Source organism: Onychostruthus taczanowskii, unplaced genomic scaffold, assembly GCF_017590055.1.
Source record: "Onychostruthus taczanowskii isolate IOZ18803 unplaced genomic scaffold, ASM1759005v1 scaffold7, whole genome shotgun sequence".
Taxonomy (NCBI): Eukaryota; Metazoa; Chordata; class Aves; order Passeriformes; family Passeridae; genus Onychostruthus; species Onychostruthus taczanowskii.
In genome coordinates, this window is record NW_024504786.1 from 9,099,852 (window position 1) to 9,123,801 (window position 23,950).

Below are 23,950 nucleotides of genomic sequence, written 5' to 3' on the forward strand. Positions count from 1 at the left end.
GGAAAGGGTCTAAAGCCCCAGGGTCTCCAGCTAGCACCTGGGTGCTGCAGAGCCAAGGAGGAGATCTTCGTTTCCTTGGGGAGGAAGAGAAGGAGGAGCAGGGGCTAGCTGAGCATCATCTCCACAAGGAGAATTATAGCTTTTGCACTGTGGGGACTGAGCAGGTGTCTTCAGAGCACTGTTTGGTCCTGGAAGGTAACTGCAAGTGAACGACAACACCTCAGCAAATGCTCGACAGGCCTGGCTGGGCTCAGGCGTGCACATGCTTGTCACCAGCGTCAGCTGCTCAGGAGACCCTGGCACAGACACCCTCCCACCCCATTCCCAGACACTCTCCAGGACGGTGAGTCCAGGACTCTCCTGGAGGTCTCCTCCAGCATCCTCATGGGAGAGAGCAGCTCAGTGCCCAGAGATCTCTGTGCCAGCACCACTCACCCTACCTTGGCACCTGACTGTGCACACTCATTTCTTGGCCCTTGTAGGCTCAGGCATGCCCCCCTTCTCCTGCCACACGTGGGCTCAGCAGAAGGGGCTCGCCCTGCTCAGAGCTGGCCCCCACCCCAGGGGACAGTCCTGGGCACACACCAAGCTGAACAGCCGCTTGCCTGAGCAAAGCTCGCATCCAAGTGTTGGCACAGCTCGGGCTCTGGCCCCTCCCTTTTGCTCCTGCAGACGTGCCCGCTGCTGCCTGGAGGCATCGCCAGCTCCCCAGCACCGAGGCAAAAGGGTTCCAGCACAGACACATCCACACGCCACTGGCACGAGCAGGGACCTGACATCCGAGGAAGCCTGGCTTGCTTGTCACTGACCCCAGTGACACCTCAGCACAGCGGCATTTGCTCGGACCGTGGTGTGATGATGAAGCAGCGCTCCTCGTGTCTCTCCCCCCACCTCTCTAGACAGCTCTGAGCCTTGAGCTGGGGGGCAGCATCACTCTACCTGGCACCCAGCTGTGAGCAAAGGGTAAGACCCATTGGGGGCCACATGTTGTAATGCTGAAGGACCAGATCCAGCAGCTCCAATGTACATTTATCTGTCACAGGGCAGGTCACTAAAATGCTGAGGGGAGCCATGGTGCAAAGGACCCTGTTCTAACCCCATCTGCCTTTTGTAGAGTGGGCAGTGAGCCAAAGAGGGGCCCTGCCCTGCAGGAGAACACCAGCATCCTCAGCATCACAGCAGGGACTCGGAGACCACCAGTGACTCTGAAAAAGTAATTTTCCAGCTGTTCACACACACATTCTCCTGCTCATATGAGCACTTGATTTCAGGCCACTACAAGCAGCAGTGGACCCCAGAGAAGCCCCGACATTTCCTGTGGGCACAGCCTCCCTGCCAAGCTGGACTGCAGCTCCAGATTGACCCTTGCTGCATGTGATGTCCAGCCTGGGCTGCTGTAACAGTACAGAGGCCCAGAGCACCCAGGGGTTTCCTGCTTCTGTTGCCTGCAGGGAAGGTACCCACCTTCCAGGGGTTGGGATGAATCCAAGAAACAGAGATGGCCCCAATTAGCTTAGCTAGGAGTGAAAACAGCCATTCCTGGTAAGACGCCTCCAGACTCCATGCATGCAAAAGCCTGACAACAGTCCCAGCGCGGAGACGGGCTAATCCTACGTACCTTGCTGGAACAGGGTCAGTGTGACTGAGGTAACGAGCAAGAAGAGGGCCTTGATGGGAGGGAAGTGGGCAGGCTCATGGGCAAAGATGTGAACCAACTGTAAAAGAGAGAGCAGGATTGAAGCTTCTGCTGGCCCTGCACATCCCCAGCTCCCAGGCACGGTTCCATACCTGCCGCGTGAGTTCAATGGCAGAGACCTGGGGTATGGTGCTGTACATCTGCCCCAGCATCTCACACAGCTGAGGCACCATGGGGGCAAAATCATCCAGGAGGGTCTTCACAGACTTCTCAAATATGGCACAGACAGACTGTGGAAAAAGAGGGACTGCATGAGCAATGGGCATCCGGAGACCTCTCCCAAGGCTTAATGGGTGAGTCCCAGGGGAGCAAAGAGTTGGCACTGGGGACAGGGACCAGCCAGGCAAAGGGCTCAGACCTGCTCTGATACTGGTGGCCTGCCCTGCAGCACAGGATGCTCCCAGTGACCAGGAAACCCCCTTCCCACTGCAGCAGGAAGGCTCCCCAAGGGCTGGGGAGAAATGCCTGGAGGGATGTTGCATATGGGCATTACTGGACTGAACAAATGGACAAGCACCAGATGATACAGGTCCAGTTCAGAACAGAGCTGTTCTCTTAGGGAACACAGGTAGGGTAGATCCCACCTCCCTGCTCATGGCAGGACCTCAGTTACTGGAGAGAAGCAGAGCTGATGAAGGAACAAGACAGACAAGAATGACTTGACGCTGCTGGTGACAGCAAGCAGCACTGGCCCAGATAACCCAGCAAGACATCCCTCTCACAGGCCATCACCCAGAGTTTGTCCTTTGCTGTCCCCCTCTCAGGTCAGCAAGGACAGGCAATGTAGAGGTGAAGCCTGGTTACCTCCACCACCTGGGCATCATTCAGCCACTTGCTGAGAACCTTCTGTATGAGCTGGAAGACTTGCTGCAGAACCACCACCACCTGTAAGGAATGAGAGACACTGAAGAGAACTGGCCTCCCTGGGAAAGGGAAATTCAAGACTAAGCATGGCCTGGAATCAAACCTTCAGGCACCACCCCTCTCCAAAGCTGGACAGCTTTTTTTCTGAAGCAGCCTGGCACTGCTCACATTTGGCAGGTAGCACCCAGCCAAGAGGCATCCAAGAGGCAAGTCACCTCTGTCCACCTCAGGAGTGGTGGGATGAGCTGAAGGAGCTATTTTAGCTGGAATAGACTAGCACTACCCTCTTGCTGGCACATGCTCCATTCCCCATTAGCCCCCCTCTCATGCAGTGAGTTGTGAGGCTTTGGCCAGTCTGTGGCAGAGAACTTGGAGCTATTGTTCTACTCACGGGGTTGGGTCCTTGCTGCACTGGCAGTTTTTTGACCTCGGTGCTTTCATGGTCGTCATCGTGGTGGCTGATGTCTAGGGTGGTGAAGAGGTTGGAAAGCAGGCCCAGGATGTGGATGATGGCCAGCCTGTTGGAGGGATTGGGCTGCCAGGGAAAATAAAGCCGAAGTATGACACAAGACTGCACTACTCAATCATAGTCATGTCTTTGGGATGCTGAGGAACTAGAAGTGCAGAGGCAAAGTGCCAGAGAGGGGTTCCCTGCACTGTACTTTCCCTTGAACCCCTGTTTAAGTGTGCTGCTTCAGCACAGCAGCCCCAGGGCTACAACCAGCAGGGGAAACCACTTCTGGATGGAGGTAGCACACAGGCACTCACCGTTTCATCAGCCAGCTTTTCCAGCTGCTGGATGTAGGGGGTGATCAGGGAGTGCAGGTTCTTCAGGATCTCCTCCACTTGCAGTGCAGAAAGCAGGAAACCAAGAGCCTGCATCAGCCACATGCACTGACTTGTCTGGGACAGAGAAGACACAACAGGGCAGGTCACTGCCTAGCCCACAGCCCATGCTCTGACAGCTGCCAGGGCCCCAGCTGGGTGTGCTGCAGCTCCTGAGCTGCTCTATCTGGGTCCCTCTAGGTGCATGTCACTGCAGGAGAGGGGAACAGCTCCCTAACAGCTTCTGTTCCCAGGGAACAGGAGCTCTGGCTTCAGCACACCTGGCCTCTTCCCAGCACCTGCCAAGGAAAGACCAGCTGGTGTCCAGAGATCTCCATGCTGGCATCACTCACCCTAACTTGGCACATCCTTTGCACAGCCTGTCACAGCCACCCTGTCCTAGTCACAGGCAAGGCTGGGGCTCAGTTCCTACACTGATCTCCCTCTTCCCCCTTGAAATCTTGGTATCCTTGGGTTTGGAGAGACTGGGAACTGCTAGAGTTAAGCCTCCTCCTCCTCCCTTTCTAGGGGACATACTCTCCCAGCACAACCCCAGCCTGTGTGGGGCAAGTGAAGCCCAGGAGAACAGCAAGAGGCAGCCAGCAGGTTCTCCTGATCCTGCACACCATGGATGCAGTGCTGAGCTCTCCTGTAAGGACAGCTTTGTGTCTTCAGCTGAGCATGACTAAGGGGGCATGGGGGGCAAGGAGAACCAGCAGAGGTGTGAGTCAGCCTCTCTTACCTTGTGAATCTGCTTCATCAACACCTCCTGTCAAAGGGAAAGGGAGAGGAAAAGAGAAGGGTGAGTGCTGCAGAAAGGCTCTTCCCTTCCAGGAGGCAGGACTGACAACAGGTGGTAGGATTGACACAGGAGGTCAAGATAACTAACACCAGTGTGGGCACAGACAAACATCGTGTGCTCCCCACAACCTGCCACAGGCAAGAACTAAAATTCCTGCCCCCTGAGCCAGCCACTCAGCCACCCAGCAAGGGGAGCTCCTGGCTTGGATGGGCTCTGCAGCAGGATTGCTCAAGGAGTCAACCTCAGCCAGGGTTTCCTTATTCCAGTGACAGTGTTCCCCAGGCTCTAAAAGCACAGATGCTTTCAAGAGCCCTTCACCTCTCTCCTCCCATGTATGTCCTGGCAACTTGCCCAAGTCCAGCACTTCTAGTGTCTTGGGACTCTGAGCCACATCTGCCCCAAATCTTGAGAGTCAAGAGGAGCATGGGACAAGCTGCCCCAGCACTGCAGGGATCAGCCCAGGCTCCAAGGAGAGGCTTGAACACCAGTGATCTGACCTCCAAGATGCCCAGCAGTGGCACTAGTAGTGTGGCAGGTGCACAGCTGTTCCCAATAAGGCAAACAAAACCCTGGGGGAAGGACAGACACCCACGTGCAACCCCAGCAGACCCCTTGGCAGTCATGTCTGTCAGTGGCTGCCATTTCTGCATTCACAGCAGGACACAGGGCCTGCCATATGGGTTTACTAGCCTATGAACAAAAAAGGCAAGAAATCTGAGCCAAGCAAGATGCCCTGAGCTGCTCCTTTGTCCCCCTGTCCTGTCCTTACAAAGGAAAAAGCATGCACAGAGCACATCTCAGGTCACCATCACACATCCAGCATCCAGCTCCTACCTGTGACACAGCAACAATGTTGGCAGCATAAGGTGGCAGGTCGTACTTGCACTCTCGGCAGATCTTTTTCAGGGTGGAGACACTGGAGATGGAGAGCTCAGGGTTGCCCAAGGCTTGGAGCACCAGTGGTAACACGTTGTTAATCATGACAGGGTGATCAGCCAGCCACTCAGACAGGGATCCTGCATACACAGATGGGGTCAGACTGCACGACTGCACTGTGGTGTTGTATTTTATTTAAATGGTATGCTCTGTCTCACCCCTCAAAACTGTACAGTTTATTCCAAGCCTGTGATCCTCCCCTGAAGTCTCATGTCCCTGTAATCCCATTGGCCCAAGTCTTATGCCACGTCCACTTTGAATCTCCCTGTTAAGCTGTGCAGGGGAGATGAGCTCTCCCTTGGGCCTTCTCTCCCTAGGCTCTCCCTCTCTCCCCCTCCCTCCCCCTTCTCCCTCACAAGCCATGCTGCTCTCAGGAGTGGGACCCCCAATAAACCCTCATCTAATCAGCACCCTCAGAAGCCGTGTGGAGTCTCCTTGCCTGCTGCTACCAGCGAACCCTCAGCTTAGGGAGCTCCCCAGCAACTCCCAGGGAACCGCAACACACAAACAGCAACACTGCACCACAGGTTCTTGCTCTCTATTCCACAATGCCCAGTTTGCTTTTCACCACTGGTATTGCTGGGCTGATGTGGTCTCCAGGGGGCTTCCCCCCCATCCCACTCACCGATGGTGAACATGACGGTGTCGGCAAGCTGCACGTTGCTGATGCTGATGCGGGGAATGAGGCCGATCAGCCCGGGCACCACATCGGAGTAGTTCACATCGATGGTCTCAGCAATGGACTGGAAGCCATAGAGCAAGGCCTCCGTGTGCTGCCAGGGTGGGAGAGGCACTGTCAGAGCCATGCACTGACCGTGATGCCCAACCCTGCCCCCGATCCAGGCACCAGCTCAGCACCCCCACAGTAACTGAAGAGGCTGATCCCTTGGCAGAACTAAGGACAGGGAGGTAGAAGACCTATTCCTCTCCACAGCAGAGCCCAGAGAGACTGCCTGTGTGCTGGCAAGGTGCTCATGCTTCTCACCTCTGCCACATCCCTTTGCTTTCGATGCCCCATTGAGGGTGAGGACAGGTCCCTGAGAGCTGGTAGCTGTCAGCCTGACCCCTGGGTCCCCTTGCTCACCTGCCACGAGGACGGCTGCTCCGTGTTGGTCAGGAGACGTCCCAGTTTGTCATAGAGGCTGCTCAGGAGCTCAGCACCCAGCATCTCATACACATACATCAGTGTGTCAGAGATGTCCACCCTGCAGAGAACATGGGTGTCTCCAAACGCTGCCCCCAACCCATGCACAGAGCTCCATGTGTGGACACATCACTTTCTCTCCGGGGCACAGGCCTCATACAAGCACACTGTCCCAACCAATGGAGTGATGCTATGGCCTCTTGGGCAGAGTAACTGGTGCTGTGCCAAAATTTTGCCAAATGAGTCAAACCAACTCATTTTCACATTACCACCACAACCAAAACAGCTCTTGATGAAAGGAATCTCCTCTGTGTCCCTCCTTGGCTCATCATACAGCACTCGGTCTCCAGGGTGGCAGAATGCTGCCCCTGCATCCTCACCTGCCTGACAAGCAAATCCAAATCTCTCACTTGTACCTGTATATCCGAAACTGCTCCTTCTCATCCGAAGACCAGAAGCCATACTCCTCATCGGAGGGGAACTGGGCTTTGTGCAGCAGCACGTCCACCAGCTGGAAGTAGACAGGCCTGTAGACCTGCTGGTACACTGCCTGCTTGTCTGGCTCAAAGGAGAGGATATCATCCTGGAGGCAGGAGGAGGAATAAACACATCAGGTGTTGCAGGGAAAGGAAACTACAGCTAACATGCCAGCTGCATAGGGGTCTCAGGCACATCTCCCAGGGCTGGTGGGACCTGTCATACCTTGGAAGGCTGCATTTCCAGCTCCCTAAGATTCACTTGATGCTGTGCCCTTCTGCAGTGGCAGCATTATCTGGAGGCAAGATGCCAGAAGCCCCAGAAGCTGGGCAGACCCTCAGACAGCACCATCACAGGGCATGGCAGTGTCCTGCCATGTCCTATCCTTGGGAGCACTCCTAGACCAGGAGCATGCATGCCTCAGGCTGCTGTGAGAGAGCTGACTGAGCACAGCACCCTCCTGCATGCACCTGTAATCTCAGACCCATCTGGAGAAGCAGCAAGAGGTCGTGGGAGCCTCAGCCTGGCCTCATGCAGCAGAGGAGCTGCTGGCACAGCACTGACTGTGCTCCCCTCCCTGCCCACGCTCTGCCACGCCACTCTGGACTGCAGAGAAATGGAGCTGAGGGATGAAAGGGAGGTAAAATTAGAGCACAGTGTGGTAGGGCTGCTCTGCTGATCCAGGGAACACTGACCATGGGAGAGGGACCCCACACTGGGCAGCCACTAGAGCCATGCTCTTGTTCCTGCCTGCTGCAGCCACGCAGCAAGCAGCTGAACAACCAGGTCTGCTGCTGGGAAGAAAAAAATTAACATGAATTTTTAATTAGTTTTGTTAATGAGGCCCTTAAAGGGTGGCTTACACTTCTAAGGAGGACTGGTGGCAAAAGAGCTAGCCACAGGGCCAGCATTTCCTAGGTATGTGCCCTGCCCTAGCTGCAAGCGCAGGGCAAGGAGTGGGGACATCACAAATCCCTGGGACCAATTAAATCCAGGCCAGACCCCAGTCCCCATGCACTGGTGCCTCTGGCCCTGCCTGGAGGACAGAGCCCAGGCAGGCTGTCCACAATAATCACTGACCTGCAGCGTGTACCAGAAGGTGAGGGTCAAGGAGCTAGTGGTTTCGTTGACGGGGTAGTGTCCAGGGATGCCAGTGCAGAACATGATCATGTTGACCAGGGCCAGGAAACTCTGCCAGTGCTCCACCTGGTCCAGGAGGGCTCTGGGAAGCAGAGAGCATGGTCAGAGTTTCCAGCTCCTCTGCCCTGACACGTGTCACTGGGTGCAGGGCAGGTCCTGGACAAAGCAGGATGTGGAGAACAGCAGGCTGCTCCAAGCTCACTCCCCCTGCTAGGGACCATCCCCAGCACTCACCGGGAGTGGTTCTCCCCCAAGGCCACAGCGATGCGGCAGATTCCATGCGACGTCTCCATGTCCCCGCTCTGCACTGCCTGGCGCAGCTGCTCTTGGAGCCCCAGCACGGGCGGGATGAGCTTAAGGAGGGTGTTCACGTACCTGCAAGCACAGCCTGAATCAGTGCCAGGCATCCTCCCTGGCATGGGCTGCCATGCCATCCATCCCTCCTGATGCTCTCCCAGGGCTCCTGCGCAGCTCTGCCTACTTGAAGGCTGCTTTGTGTAATGGGATGCATGCAGGAGCCCTTATTGCTTACATGAACTCTCCTTGCAGCCTGTGGCATTAGGACAAAAGCTGCAGCCCCGAGCACTGCTGCAGCAGAGCCTCTGCAAGTGAAGAGAAGTGCTGAGGCAGTGGCCATCAGCTCTGGGCAAACCTCCCTGCACCACAGTGTGGACCCCTGCCTCTACAGACCCACACCTGCCAGCGGGGCTGCCAGCACCTCCAACCTGCCAGTGCCACAACCAGCTCTGAGTGAGCTGTGCCTGCGCACAGCAGCATGGATGTGGAGCAGAACGGCAGCGAGGGCAGACCTGGGGCCCTTCCCACCATGCCCTCAGATTGGCACACAGGCAGTCCAAGCTGCCAGTGGGAAAGCACGCGACTCCCCAGCTTGGGCACATCCAGACTGTGCCCCACGTCTGGGCTGGACTGGGCAGCCACTGCTGGGGAGTCCCACCCAGGGACTGTGCTGGCCCCCCGGCACATCCCGGGCTGCCACAGGCCAGTGCGGCACTGCTCTCCCACATCCCATCCCGCACGTCAGCCTCCCCTCGCTGCCTGTAAGGGATGGTAACCAAGGCAACGAGAAGGAGGCAGCCAAGGTGAAAGGCAGCCCAGGGCCCCCCGAGAGAGGCCGTGCTGGAGGCTGATGAGCAGCCTGCCTTTTCCCTGCCATTTCCCTGCCCGCCCAGGCGTGTTATCTGCAGCCACAGCCTGTGCTCCCTGCCCACCCCCTACGTGCAGGTGCGGGGCTAAGGATGCTTGGAGTGGGAGGCATACATGATTCCAGTTCTGTTGTGCCCACCCTGGGAAGAGATGTGAGTGCTGACACCAGGAGAGCCACACATCCACCCCAGAGTGGCAGGGTGGCTTTTGCTATGGGTGATTTAGGAGAGAACAAAGCCATTGGTGCCACCAGTGCAGGTCAGAGTTGTGCTGGTGGTGGCAGCTTTCTCTCTGGGTCAGCAAGAGAAAACAGAGGAAACGATGTGTCTACAATCCCAGATGTCATCCCAGCACTCCCTCTGTGCTGGTGGGGGTCACCCTCCTCTTGCCCCCTCCCCCAGAGAAAACCACACAGCGAAGGGTTTATTTTTGCATAAACCGTTTTCAAGCCTCTGATGCCCTGTCAGTTATGAATGTGGCAGCATGGGAACAATGTGATGATGAAGAATTTGGAAATTCAATAGCTTCTCTCCCTGGGAACCAAAGCTGTATGCAGGGTAGGCCCAAGGGAACCAGGACAGTGCCCAGACAAAAAGCCAGAGGGAACCTTCCACTAATCCAGTGTAAGGCAAAGCCATCCTTCCTCCACAGCACTGGGTTCACACTACCCTAGGGAGGTTTTTATGGCTTTGTGACTTTTATGACTTTTTCTGACAAGGATTCTGCTTCTCCAGTTACCTTGAAACACTCACAGTGCCTGGACCTCAACTGATCCCCTGGAATCCCTGCACAGCCAACAGAGATAACCACCTAGATTTGCTTCCATGCTGCAACCCCATATTACTGAAGACTTCTAGGAAATGTTGGGTGAACCACACCTCCTGAGCACCACCTTGCTCTGCTAACTGGTCTGTAGACATAAAGGCATCCTGGATGCAAGGTCCCTAGACAGGAGGGAAATGCTTGCTCTAGAGGAGTTGTTTTAACCAGTCACCCAAGATCTGAGGTCAAGTCAGCCAGACCTGAGTTGCTCTACTCCATATCCAGGAGCATGGAGACCCAGGTCACTCCACCTGGTCAGTGCTGCTTTCCAGCCCAAGGGACCAGCTGATGCCACATCCCAGACCAGGCGCAGAGCTTGCCCCAGGAGGTGCTGCCAGCCACCACTTCCCACCCCCTGCACCACCGTCACGCAGAAGACAAAACCATCTCAGCTCAGAAGAGCCCCTGGATGCCCAGTTTGTTTCTAGCAGCCAAAAACTGTGAATGCCTGTGGAAGAGTACATGAACACAGCAGCCACATGGTGACTCCTGCCCATGCAGTTCCCTGCAGTGATTTGTCTCAGCCTTCCTGAGCAAGATATGCTATCTTAGTATATAGGAGCTGAGCAAATATTACTATTATGAGTTTGTCCAGTCCCTTCTCAAAGCCCAGGGAACTGCAGCATTGGCAGCTCCCTCTGTGGGACCAGCACCTACTCTTGGTCTTCCCACAACCCTCTGCAAACTGCACCAGTGTAGGGGACAACCTGTAGAGGGAAGATACGGGCATATGGGACAATCTCATCCTTCCTGATCCAAAATCTGAACCACACCTTGATGAGTTAATAACCCAACCTTATTAAAAACCTGTTTCGAATGAAGCTCTTGGAAAACTCCAGTGAAATTCGTCTTCAAAAATTCAGCACCAAGTGCCAAGACCAGAAAGAGATGGCAGGCAAGACACCAGGCAATCCCCTATGGTCACCTACAGTCCTACCAGGTCCACCACTGTAGCACACCCTGCTGCTTTCAGAGAGGAGATTCAGTGTCCAACATCCACGCTCTGTAACTCCCACAAGGAGGTCCCTACTCCACTTCAATGCTACCCACTGCCCTACAGGAAGGCCAAGTGGCCAAATGCCGCATGTCAGCTCTCCCCTTGTAGCACGTGCTGCCAAGCTCTCTGACCCATTTAGCTGAGGGGATAATCCTCAAATGTGATGGAAAATATAGCCCAAGCCTCTCCTTTGCAAATGAGATGCAACAGAATCTCCATTCCTCCCCTCCTGCAACTCAGGAGCACTCCACCACCTTCAAGAGCAGAGGTGTGCTCAGAGATGCTCCAGTTCCAGCTCCTGGCCCAGCCTCCAAGGTTTCTTCTTAGGAAGGCCATGTCCTAAGAGAGAAACAGCATCAAGACTCTGGCAACACACGGCACATCCCCTTCTCTGGGTTCACAGGGCTCCCACCCACCTGGCAGGTATAGAGATCAAACACTTTGCACCTACACATCTCTGGTGCATCATTTCTAGTAACACCTCAGAGGCAGGAAACACTCACTGCTCCTTGCAAGGGAAATAGGAGCTGCCAGCACAAGCGATTTTCCCAAGAGCGAGGCAGCACCAGGGCCACGTGGACACAGGTGCTGCAGCAGGAGAGCTGTGCACCTGGAAAGGTGGTGCTCCCCTGGGAAGATGACCAACAAACTATCTAACCCTCAAAGTCAGAAGCCAAGTTCATGAGCCACTTCTGCTGGTGGCAGAAGCACACCTGCATGATCACCTCTGCAGCAACATCAGGAGGGAGTGAAGGGGGAAAGACACAGCGTAGAAAGCACTCAGGGAACCCATGGCAAAGTGGTGAGCCCCAAGACTAACTCTCTCATGGAGCAATGCCCTAACAAGCTCTGGAGAGGACCATGCCAGCAGCCCAGTGCCAAGAATGCTCCGAGCCTGCAGCCAAGGGCCTTGCAGGAAAAAAGGCGAGAGACCAAGGAGGAAGAGAGCAGCTGAAAAGCAGCAGGGATCTCCCAGACTGTCAACATAAGAGACAGAAAGGTCAGGAGACTCCCTGGGGGCTCTGGGAAAGAGCTGGATCCACTTTGGCTGAGTGACAAAGTCAGAGGGGTGGGGCAGCTGGCACTAGGGGAAGCAGGAGGAAGAACACATTACAGTGGACACAAGAAACAAAGGGGAGGAGAGTGCCCACCAGGGCTGGGAAGCAGCCGACACCACACGCTGCCTGGCAGGGCACCCCTGTGACAATGCCACTGCTGTCCCCACATGCCAGGGCAGGAGCTGCACCAGGCTCACACACTGCATAGCCTTTCAGGCCAGCTGCCTGCCCTGTCCTGGCCGCTGCCCACACCGAGGGTGCTCTGCACGGCTGATGATGCCACCAGGAAGAAGGATGGAGAACAAGTACTGAAGATTCTGTAAGGGAGCAGCCAGCATAGTAGGTTGTAATGGGGACAAAAACTGCTTGACAGGGTCAGCACAGAAGCAGAGAGGAAACCCCACTGTCAGTCACACTTCTCTCCACAATTCACTTTGAAAGCTCAACAGAAAACTCAGCCTTTTAATGCAATCAAAGAGCAGCACTGCAGGGCCAGGCTTCTGCACAAAGGTATGGAATCATGGCCAAGGGACTTCTGAGACTCAAGGGAAATGGAAAGCAGGAAGACAGAGTTCAACATTTCAGAACTGCAGGTGTCCTTCTCACACTTTCTCACTTTCTGCCCCAGACCTGCTACAAGGGTCTGAGCTGGTCCACAGCCTTTGCCAGGCACAAGAAGAAACAGCTTCTGGTCACCTTCTAAACACCAGCAAATGAGGGAACACCTCACCCCATCCAGCAACACATTAAAATCTTGATGGGTCCCTTTGTCCACCAGGATTTGCAGTCCACAGATGCAACTCCTTGTCATGGAAAAGGACAACCCCAGGCTGCCCTAGAGCTGGGAATGTGCAGGCTGCCCCTGCCCTTAACCAAGGGGAGGACCAGGGCTCACAACTGCAGTGGCAGCACCATTCCCACCGCTGCCGAGGGTCGGAGCCTGCGCGATGTGCAGCGATGTGCAGCAATGCACAGGGCATGCACAGTGGCAGCAGCTCAGCCTTCAAGGAAACCCTCCTCTTCAGGGGAAGGTTGCTAAGCAGCCAGGAAGGGATGTGGCCACGGGAACTGGAGATGTACTGTCCCTTCTGCAGGCATTGGTCCCAAGAGCTGACAGCAGCTCAGGCAATGCAGCCAAGCAGACAAGCTCAGAGCCCTACAGCGCAGCCCCAGCAGGACCAGTTCAGCTGCTCCCGGAGCAGCCATGGCCACAGACAAAGGATGAGTCCTTGGCTGGCACAAGCTGTTGGAGCTAAGAGGAGGGGAAAAATGACAGATCTGTTTTTATTATCTCTGCATTTAATCAGCTCATTGGCTGGACCAGCAGCACAAGGCAGAGGAAGGTCTCTGAACTCCAGCTGGCAGCTCTCGGGCTGGCTGCTGTAGGATCTGACATGAGGAACCAGGAGCATGCATCCTCATCTGCCTCAGAGACCCGCATGGACATGGGCTGCAGCTGCCCAAGACTTTATGGTCCTTACAAGTCAACCACAGTGCAAAGCCTTCCAGGACTAACCAAGAGAAACCAACAGCCTCCAACTGCTTTTGATACTCTCCCACTTCTAAACCTCATCATCATTACTTTCAGAGCAAACGACAGCTAGAAAAAAAGCCTGAGATTTTTCCTTCCCACCCTGTTTCCCTGCTGATGTCCAGGAGCACCAGCCTGCAGCACATAGGAGAGGCTGCCCTTACCTCTGGGCATCGGGCTGGGAAATGGCATTGACCACAGCCTCCACTGCTGTGTCGAAGAGCTCTGGGTCCTGCAGAGAGGTGAAAGCTGCTTGGATGAGGTTCTCGCAGTCCATCAGCGGGATCTCCAGCTGCACCCAGCTGGAGAAGCACTTCAGCACCTTCTGCTTGATGAAACCCGGGGAGTCCTGCTGCTGCAGCAGCTGCTCCAGCAAAGGGAAGACAGAGCCACACTCCTGCGCCAGGACGCTGCGTACCTGGCCCTTGCGGTACTGTGGCAGGCGGCTGGTCTGAAACTCCTCGGGGAGCACCGTCAGCAGCTCCAGCAGCGCCAGGCACCGCGCCCGCCCGTCCACGTTGGAGTCCTCGGCCTGGAACATGCGCACCATGTCTGCCACGGCGCAGGGCCAGGCCTCTGGCATCATGCTGAGCGCCAGGGAGGCCAGCGCCACGCACAGCCGGGTCAGCACGATCTTGGAGCCGCTGGCGAAGCGCGTGATGTGGGTGAAGAGCTGCGACTTGAGGCTCTCGTACTGGTCAGCCGGGATGTCGTTCCAGTAGCGGGAGATTTTAATGTGGAGAGCGCTGGCACCAAAGTACTGGATCTCAGGCACCTTGTCCATGTGGAGAAGCAGCCAGCTGAAGTGCCATGCCTGGGGGGACACCTGTGCCTGCATCAGCCATTTCTGAGCCAAGTTCTTGTTCTCGATGTTTGGGTCATAATACAGCTGATGGAGAGCCTGGAAGAGAGAGGGAAACACCCTAGAGCAGCTGAGCAGCCACCACCGTGGCCTGTCCTGCCTGGGAAAGGCTTACCAGGAAGGCTTGCTGGGATGGAGCCCAGTGCCCAGGCTGTCCTGCACAGCCCCCCTCCCCAGGGCAGCCTGTGTTAGCTGGCCTCCCTCTTCCCATTCTCAGAGAAGTGAGAGTGATCTGGCAGCAGGAGAGGACCTGCAAAGCGTCCTTCCCCTCCTCTCATGCTTCACTCTAGAAATGTCTTTTCTTTAGTCATTTCCCATCTTCACTTTCACACATGCTGAATCTGCCTTCTTCCCTGCTAATGTGCCATCACTGGGGTGGGCACAGGACCCTTCTTCCACATAAGGACTGTAAGGGACGTGGCTGACCAGCACTCCTGCCTTCCACTCACACCTGATCTCTGAAAGGTGCTGTGGTCCACAGTTTGCATCCATGAGCCCATGAAATGCAAGAGCCATTGCAGATCTTTGCCTGTCAGGTTATGCAGAGTCCTGAAAATCCACAGTCACTAAATTCAGGGATTAATCTCTCCATCAAGTGCCTTCAAAATATTCCCAAACCCACCCAGTTACAGCTGAACCAAGAGAGCTGGCATCCAGCCCTGCCTCTGCCACCACCTTTTGTGACAGACCAGTGCTGCTTAGTCCATCTCTCCATATAGGGAAGGGAAACATCACTTACCTGCTCCTGCAGCTTTTTGAGATCTAGTTACTGCTTTGCATAGCTCAGATCCACATGAGCAGCTTCACACAGGCTACAAGGCTTTATTTGCAGAGAAATATTATAGAGATATGAAGCCCAACCTTAATTAGCTACTTATCCTGAGTGGGTACAGCCAGCAACCAGTGATGTCCTCACACAAGGAGGGGAAGAATAACTACCCTTTGCCTGAACCTCCATCTTCCAGCAGTGAGGATTTCTGCCTGGCACAGCACGTTTCATTTCAAATTGCTGACTGCACACGCCAGGAGCAAGGAAAATCCATGGCACCTGTCGGGCAATCAGGCACCCGTCACACCGCACCAGCAAACCAGAGGATGATTGCAGCAGGTGCAGAGGGTTTTTTTGTGTCCTCACCCTGGCTCCAGGTTTCAAATAGCCTCCCCTCATCCCCTCTAAAAAGCTCTATGAAATTCTTGTGGTTCTTGTACGCAGGAGAGGATTTAAACCCTATTTTTAAGCATGCAGAACTGGCAGCTTGGGGCACAGGAACAAGCTTCCCAAGCAAGCGCTTGTGCCTCCTGCTGCTTCCCAGCGTGAGACAGAAGAGCAGGACAATATGGCAGGAACTTTACAGAGTCGGCATTGCCTGAGCCATAATTTGAATCACCGCTGTTCAAGACTTTGTAACGGGGGAAAATGAGGATAACCTCTTTGTAATAAAGATCTTTGTAAGAAAGAGGTTATGAAGTACGTAGGAGACGGAGTCAGCCAACATGGGCTGCAGAGGGACAGCGTCTGACCCACTAAAACATCTATCCTGACACAGAAAAGGTTAACCCTACAAAAGCAGGACATGAGAGAGAGAAATCTGTCCCAACAGAGCAAGCCAAGGGGAGACCACGAGCTCTCAGTAGTCAGCCAAACCTTTGCTCTGGTCCCAGTTATCTTGGACTTGGATGCAGGAAGCATCACTCAGCTGCTGGGGCAGAGGTAAGCACTGTCATCCCCCCCAAGCAAAGCAACCATTTACTTCACTATAGAGCAGCAGCTGCAGATGTGCTAAAAGCTCAGCCACTCCTGGGGGTAGGAACCTGGCTCCTACCCCTGCTGCTGTGCTAAGGACTGAGTCATCCTGCAGCAGGGCTGAAGCTGGAGCTCCCAGCCATTACCAGCTCAAGTCTCTTGCTCCCATCAGAGCCTGCTGCTTATTTTTCTTCCCAAATAAATCTCACTTGAGATTCCCAGAATGGTGACAGCCCACTCTTCCCTGCTTGCTGGGCACTGTCACAAGGTGAAACGAGCAGTGCCCTCTGCATGCTCCCTAGCCCAGCATCCTTCCCCACTTCTTCCCAGCCTCAATTTTTACATCTCTATGTACTTCCTAATGAATTTATTTCTTCTGTTTTGAATGGTGCTACCATTCAATTCATGCTTAGAAAATTGTGGGGAGAAAAAATATAGCCATGCATCATACATTACAAGGCACAATGTGTACACAGCAGCCCTAACTTCTAGACCTGCACAAGCTTTGTAAAACACAGACCTCACCATGTGTGCAAGATGGACCTGGCCCACAGCGTTGGGTTCCTGACCCACAAACTCCCCAGCTTCTCTCCTGTGCTGGCCACAGACCTGCTGCACGCCAGGCTCACATCAGGGAAACTGCCAGGCAAAGCATGGCACTGTGCACACTCCAGGCACACTACAGTGAGCCCCAGGAGCAATGTACATGCAGGGCAAGACTTGCACAGCACCACAGGTGACTGGGGCCATGGCAGAGCAGCAGAGCAGGGGTTGGCAAACATAGTCTGCCTGCTGGGAAGCAGCTGAGGGCTCATCCTCTGCCTGGCTGGGGCTGCCAGTGCTGCTGGCTAAGGCCTGATTCTGCCAACAGGATCTGCTTCAAGCCAGCAGCCTCTGGTGCTGCCATGTGATCATCCAACTGAATGGAGAGCAGCGAGCAACCAGGGAAAGCACAACATGAAGCTGAGGTGCAAGCAGGTGCACACAGACATCCTGCACACACACCTCCAGCACACATACACATCCTGCACACACACACATCCTGCATGCACCTCCAGCACACACACCTCCAGCACACACATCCTGCACACACACCTCCAGCACACAGCCCTGTCAGAAACTCCAGCACTGGCTATGCTAAAAAATCCTGGCTGCTGCATGGTAACAGTGGCAAAGAGGGAGCATTGTCATAGCTGCTCCCCGCAATACTTGTTCTGGGGAGATGTTACTACCCCTGCATTAAGAGCAACAGTGAGCAGTTGGGTTGCAAGAGCCCCTTCCCAGGCAGGGCCAGCTTTCCAGATATGTGGACAGCTCTCCCATTACAACCATCCCAGCACCTCAACTGCATCCCTCACATTCCACATGTGCACAGTCCTCACCATCACCAGTGAGCTCTCTGGAGAGATGTCCATGCCCAGCAACACCAGCTCAGAGCCCTGCTCCTCCAGCTCCTCCTGCAGGGAGTCTCTGGGGAGGTCTCCAGCAAAGGTCCCCAAGGACATGCTGGAGCCTCCACCATGGGTGAGAAGGTGAGTGGTGAGATGACAAAATCTACCAACTACCCAAAGAAAATCCAGAGGATGGAAGCAAAGTTAATGCTGAAAGCTCATGCTACAAGCTGTTGGAAGTCAGAAGAATATTCTGGAAAAAAGCATCTGCTCACTATCTCAGCCTCCTTTTGCAAGCACCCTGCCTGGGACGGGATCAGTTGTGGTGGCTCCTGAAAAAAGCATGGCTGTTCCTGCCTGCATGCAGGACACCAGGTGGAAAGGAAAGGCAGCATGTGCCCCAGGGCTACTAGCAGCACACCCCACCCAGTACTCTGCACACCATGGCAGACCCTTCCAGAGCACTTCCAAGACTAGGCATAAATACTGGGACCATCCTAAGCTCAAAGCAGCAGAAGAAGCCCCTGGGAGCAGACTAGGCTCTCTGCCTGACCTACCAGGCACATCAGGTGAGTACCATCCTCTGCTGGGAGCATGGGGCAGGGGACTGCAAGACCCCACGCACCTGCAGAAGGGCACTGAACACCCAGCATGCTCCTCCTCAGCGAGGAGACACTGCCCCCATGCCAGACCAGGCACCAGCATCAGCTCCTGTTGGACTTTAGTCTGACCACTCTGGCCAGCACCCTGGGCCCATTAGGAAGCACTGGAGATGACAAGGGGAACTCATTAGCACCAAGAGGGAGAAGCAGAAGGCATGAAATTGGGTGACATCTAACAGGGAAGCTTTGTGCATTCCAATTTGAATGGGTGGCTGACACCAGACCTGCCTTCTCCACAATTAGACCTGTAATGTGAGAGCTGGTAAACAGCCTGGCTGTCAGCTATGCCCTTTGGCCGGGGAAGGAGCCTTCTCCAACATCAGCTCTGCTTGGCTGAAAATAATTCTAGCTTATTGCAATGGCTATTCCCTGCTCTAAAAAGGTGTGACCAAAGCCTCAGTCAGGCTTTAGTCGCTGGAGAAACATCAGCCCCTCAAGTAAGCTGTGCTGGTGCAGGGCAGCCTGCCCAAAAGACATGGGTCAGAGATTCCCGCGCTGGTTCCTTTGTCAGATGGAACTGTCAGGGAGCAGTCCAAGGAGAGTTGCAGACAAGCAGAGGCACCTGATCTTAGGCTGCACCCAGGCAGAGCAAGAGAAGAGGATCTGCTACAAGCCCAGAGCCCCCAGCTCTCACCCTTCAGAGCTTCTGCAGGGAGCCCAGTGCCAGCAGGCAGTCTCCCGCACTGCACTGCATAAATACATTAACATGGGGTACCCTGCAGAGCAGTGTCGTGTCCATGCCATTATGGGATGACATGACGAGCCTCAGACACGCGGCTCTGACCCCAGAGCAGGAGCGTGCTACCTCCTGTTCTTGGGGGCTCCATGGAGAGACAGCCGCCCTCCAAGGGCCAGTCTGCTTGAGCACACAGAGCTGACAGCAGGTACAGCTCTGAGAGAGGTCTGCATCGCAGCTGGGCAAACAGAAAGCTGCAAAATATATTCCTGCTCTGCTACAAGGAGCAGAGCATGAATACATTCCCCACACGGCATGGCGGGGGCCACGCTGGCCACGGCCCCTCGGCAGCCACCAGGCTGCTTCCAGCAGGACCCCCGGGCTGTCCCCGCCGCAGTCTCTCGCTGTCCTTTCTACTTGAACGCGCTCGCACCGCCAGTGCTCCAGGCCTGCAGCAGCACAGCCATTACCCTGGCTCTGCCAAGTGAAGGGAACGTCATCCCTGCCTCCCCTGCCTGCAGCAGCTGGCCCCCCCGGCCCCAGTGGGGCAGGCTGAGCAGCCAGCACCCCGGGAAGGCGGCAGCCTGCCGAGGACAGCAAATGGATGCAAAATAAAGCCGGGTGTGTGCCGCCAGGCATGCTGCTCCTGTTCAAGGACCCACATTTTGCCAGCAGTCCAAAAGAAAAGGGTTTTTCTCCCCTCTCCTAATAAAAGATGATGCCACTCTGAAGCCCCACACCAAGTCCTTGGCTGTCCAGAAGAGGCTGCAGTCTTGACACAGCTCAGCAGCTTTGGCATCACCCCTGCTGCTTCACTGCCATCAGCCCTCTGCAGAGCACGGCGTGGTCCCCAATAAGGACAGGGGCTGTGGACACGTGTGCCCTCCCAGCAAGAGTGGGCAGGGGCCTGAAAACGCAAAGGGTGAGCAGCACCAGAGAGAAACCCTGGAGATGCAAAGCCCAGGATGAGTTATAAGGTGAGCCAAACATCCCTGTCCACTATCCCTTGTTTCTACCCAACACTTCCATGATGGAGTACACAAGCAATTTGAGAGAGGAATTTCTGCTAGAGCCCAGGCACCTATCCCATCCATTCCTGCACCATACTACATCATGGCTGAGATAAGGCACCAGCGATGGCCCTTGTAGAGCTCAGACCAGCACTGGACAACAAGACGATGCCCTCTCATCCCATCACCACCACACCACAGGAAGCAGCCATGTGTTCAGCCAAGGTCGGCTCTGGCTGGAATCTCTTCTGCAAGAACATTTGCTTAAACATGTAACAAGGTGACTCCCTGCTTCCCTCAGTTCTGGAGGAATCTCTCCTCCTAAGGCCCCCAGCTTACCATCCCCAGTGTGGCTGCCACATCTCACACATGCAGGCTGCCTCTAAGACCCCAGTGGTCAATTCACTACCAGACAGAGGATGCCATTCCCTCACCCTCGGGTATTTGTAATTCTCTTGATCAGGTTTCTGAAGACAGGCAATAGCCTTCCAAAGAAACCAGATGCACTTGATTCCTCCTCCCCATCCTCCTGGGCAGAAGGCAGCCCCAGCAGCTGCCACATCCCCGAGGCTCAGCATCTCGGAGGAGCAGTGATCAAAGCCATCCCTCTCCCATTGCGGTAGGCTCCGGATGTCAGCTCCATGACACCCCGCCTACCCATCCTGCCAGAGAGACTCTGTGCATTCATCAGGCATCTCCAGAGAGGCACACGGCAATCTGGAAGGCCCAGAGATGCCAGACCGCTAATGTGCTAGGGAAAAGACGTCAGCGAATATTACAAACACCCCAGAGGAACAGAGGCAGGACAAGGGAGGAAAGACCTGGAAGGAATTAGACAAAAAAAAGAGGGCGAGAGCCTGCACTTGGGAAATTCATGGAGGAACGGCACTGTCTTTTTTCTTGTTTCAAAAAGGGTGATACTGCTGAAGCAGATTCAACTGCACTAAGAACATGTGAAGAGGTCTCACATTCCTCCTCTCCTGTCCAATACTGCAGTATTAAATGCTGAGGGAAAACAAGATTGCAAGGCAGAAGTCCTGCTTGTGCACTGCTCCTCTGAGATGGACAGAGCAGCCTGGACTAAACATCTGCAATCCATCTTCATCATCACCCCAGCAGCAGGCTGTCAGTCACACCAGGGACAGCTCCTGGGCACACAAAAGCACACGCAGGTCACAAACCAGACTGCACCATTTAGGCAGTGAAAGGTTGAGCATTCTCACAGCCTGAAGCCCTTGGCCTTCCCAGCCTTCCCTATCCTCCAACCCCTCCAAACACAGCAACAGAGCCCCACTCAGCAGCAGATGCAGGGAAGCAGAGCCAGTCCAGAGCTGTCGGGCTCCCAGCACAGCGTGGCCATGCCAGCCGGCTCTAGCTGTGCTGAAGCCAGAGCAGCATCTAGGTCAGGCTCAGAAGAAAACAAAAAGCAGACAAGCAGCCCTCAGCTAGGACTGGGGGATGCTGACACAGTAACCCTACCAAAACAGCTCAGCCCCAGTGCAGCCCCTCTCCTTTCCTGTGCCATGAGAGAGCTCCCTATGGAAAAACAGAGCAAAAAACCACAGGGAGCAACTTTCAGATGGCTCCTGAAGTGCAGCACCTGAACCTGGCACCTGTCCACAGGCTTTTAGACCTGTCACCTGGTTCTGCCTCCAGCATCTGCACCCTCTTGCCTCCCTGAAACCACCGTTCACAGCTGGAGGTGTCTCCCTCTGGCACTGGTTATGCATAAACACAGCAATGAACCTTTTCAGCTACACAGGCACCCCCAGAGCCCTGCAAAACCCCACTACATAATAAATAACAGTAGGGGTACAAAAGGATTTTCCAGGAACAGAATCTTCTCCATGAAATCCATCAGAAGAGAGTGACAGGCACAGTCTCACCAGACTGCCCTAGCCACAACTGTCACACATGATGACCTTCACTGCAGGGATCTGGAAAGGCTTCAGTCTTCTGATTTATGAGATAACCAGCTCCTCACATTGTTCCTAACCCCAGCACTTATCACTGACTGACTCAGAGTGGAGTCAAACCCAAATCAGTATTCAGTATTATTAATAGAGCCATGCACAAAACCTGGCAGGTGGAAGAACCCAGGCCAGCAGGAGCATCACTCATCTGCCAGCATCACCACTGACAAAGCAGCTCTACCCACCTGCCTCCCACCAACCCTGCTCCCAGCAAAGTCCATCTTTCCTTCACGTTGTACCCCACAGACCTTCCTGGAAAAGACTGACACAGGAAGGCCCTAAGCTGCTGGACCTCTGTGGTTTTTTTCTGATTCTACCCCATGCTTCTTCTCCTATTCAGGGACTGTGCTGCTGCCCCCCAATAGCAGCTCAGAGCCCCACTGCAGTCCACAGCTGCACCTTCAGAGGACACTACTGAGATGGCAAAGCCTGCAGAGATCAGGAGAGGCAGAGGCAGGCTGGGGGAGGGGAGATGAAGCATCCTAGAGGGCATCTCTGCCTCCTCCCAGGCGTTGGGAGACTAAATCCCGAGCAGCTTGGCAAGGATGAGCTGCCTCTCGGCACAGCCGCACCTCACCCAGCCTGTGCCGGGTGCCCCCCACCCTGGCACTGCCCACCCTTCCCGGGCAAGTGTGCGCCTCATTGTTGGTGCAAACAAAGGAGCGGTTTGTGTCTGATGAAAAGAAAGGGAGTCAGAGGCAAAATCATCCAACAGCCCTGGATGTATGCAGATTAAGCTGCAGAAGGTTGCATGAACATAGCATTTTCCAGACATCAGTTAATCCCCGGGCTGCGCTGTGTCTCCATCTCCCTGGAAGAGGTGAGCTGTGCCTCACCTGCAGCCACAAAGGCAACCAGTGCCCAGTGACAAACCTGACATCCCTGACCTGACATCTCCTGTGAGGCCAGGCAACCCCCTGGGAAGAGGGATGGGCATGAAAAGCTCTCAGAAATTGTTTAGTTGTGGGCTTGGCAGGGCTGCACTAACATTGGACATGATGATCTGAGAGGTCTTTTCCAGCCTAAATGATTCCATGATTCTATGTGCCCACCAGCACGCCCATGAGTACTGCTTTGGCAAGGATCTCAGTCTATTCTTATAGAGGAAAAATGAGGACACTGGGATTCCCACCAACTGTCTGAGGACCAAGCTATGGATGTCTGCTGGATGTCTGGCTACAGAGCAAGTGGAAGAGTGATGCACTTGCTCTTTGCCCTTCAGGGATGCATCCTCTGCTGCCCTGTCCCCATCACCTCCAAGGTGACTAAGGAGCGGTTTTTGCCCAGCTGCCCTCCCGGGTGTGCTCACTGAGGTGCTCTGTTTAGTCTCTGTGATGAACCCCAGGTCACACATCAGCTGCTCAGAGCTCATCCCAACAGCAGTGTGATGCCAGCAGGCCTTGGTTTGCCGTGGCCATTCCCTGGATCCCAGATTTCAGCAATCAGCCTCACTCCTGCTGCCCTGTAGGAAGACCTTGAGCTTCAGCAGGAGCAAAGGAGCTGGATTCCTGGTTTAGCAAGGTATCAGTGGGCCATCCGCACGCGGGAGGCTTTTCCCAACCGTAATACCCAATAATTCCCAGCACCTGGCAAAAGTTCCTTCCTTCCCTGCCTAATGGAGACACTGATAATGGGCTTCACATTGATGCAGCTGGTTCAGTAGCCAGGACCAGACCCGTGGGCTCTCGCTGCCCAGCGCTGCAGCTGGCGACCTAGAGGACGCCAGTCAGAAACACAACCCCTCCCTTCTGCTCCCATTCCTGCCACATCATTTTCGCTCCCGGGCCGCCCCGGCGGCTCCCCCTGCAGCCCCATGTCCCGGACCCCAGCAGCGGCAGGGCGGGCGGGCACAGGGGACGCCGCCCGCCGCCCTGGCCGGGCCCGGCACCGCCGAGCAGGTGCCCCCCCGCTCCCCGAGCCGCGTCCCCCGCAGCCCCGCGGCACCAGCGGCATCCCGCCGCCGAGCCCCCCCGCCCCGCCACGGCCACCGCTGGGCCGGCGGCGTTCGCTCACCTTCTCCACGTTCTCCACGGTGAAGTCGAGGCCCTGCGGCGGCGGCGCCTCCGCCCTCCGCTCCATGGCTGCGGCGGCGCTCAGGAGGCGGCGGCGGGCGGGCGACAGCGGCGGCGCACGGGCAGCCGCATCGCGGCGGGACCCGCCTCCCGCCCCGACGGGG

General features: G+C 55.4%; 1 protein-coding gene across 2 annotated transcripts in view; it reads right to left on the reverse strand.

The window, feature by feature from the left end:
* IPO13 (importin 13) overlaps positions 1–23,944 on the reverse strand; it is a 31,586-nt gene extending 7,642 nt beyond the window's left edge. For both annotated transcript variants that reach the window (XM_041421293.1, XM_041421292.1), the window contains exons 1-14: positions 23,788–23,944; positions 13,621–14,357; positions 8,119–8,259; positions 7,825–7,966; positions 6,684–6,850; positions 6,208–6,328; positions 5,749–5,896; positions 5,022–5,203; positions 4,128–4,154; positions 3,329–3,463; positions 2,952–3,095; positions 2,501–2,581; positions 1,789–1,926; positions 1,619–1,715 (exon numbers count right to left, since the gene is read on the reverse strand). In XM_041421293.1, coding sequence (XP_041277227.1) covers positions 1,619–1,715; positions 1,789–1,926; positions 2,501–2,581; positions 2,952–3,095; positions 3,329–3,463; positions 4,128–4,154; positions 5,022–5,203; positions 5,749–5,896; positions 6,208–6,328; positions 6,684–6,850; positions 7,825–7,966; positions 8,119–8,259; positions 13,621–14,357; positions 23,788–23,853 — 2,326 coding nt within the window. In that variant the 5' untranslated portion in view covers positions 23,854–23,944. The remainder of the gene's footprint in view (positions 1–1,618; positions 1,716–1,788; positions 1,927–2,500; positions 2,582–2,951; positions 3,096–3,328; positions 3,464–4,127; positions 4,155–5,021; positions 5,204–5,748; positions 5,897–6,207; positions 6,329–6,683; positions 6,851–7,824; positions 7,967–8,118; positions 8,260–13,620; positions 14,358–23,787) is intronic.
* Between the last annotated feature and the right edge of the window lie 6 nt (positions 23,945–23,950).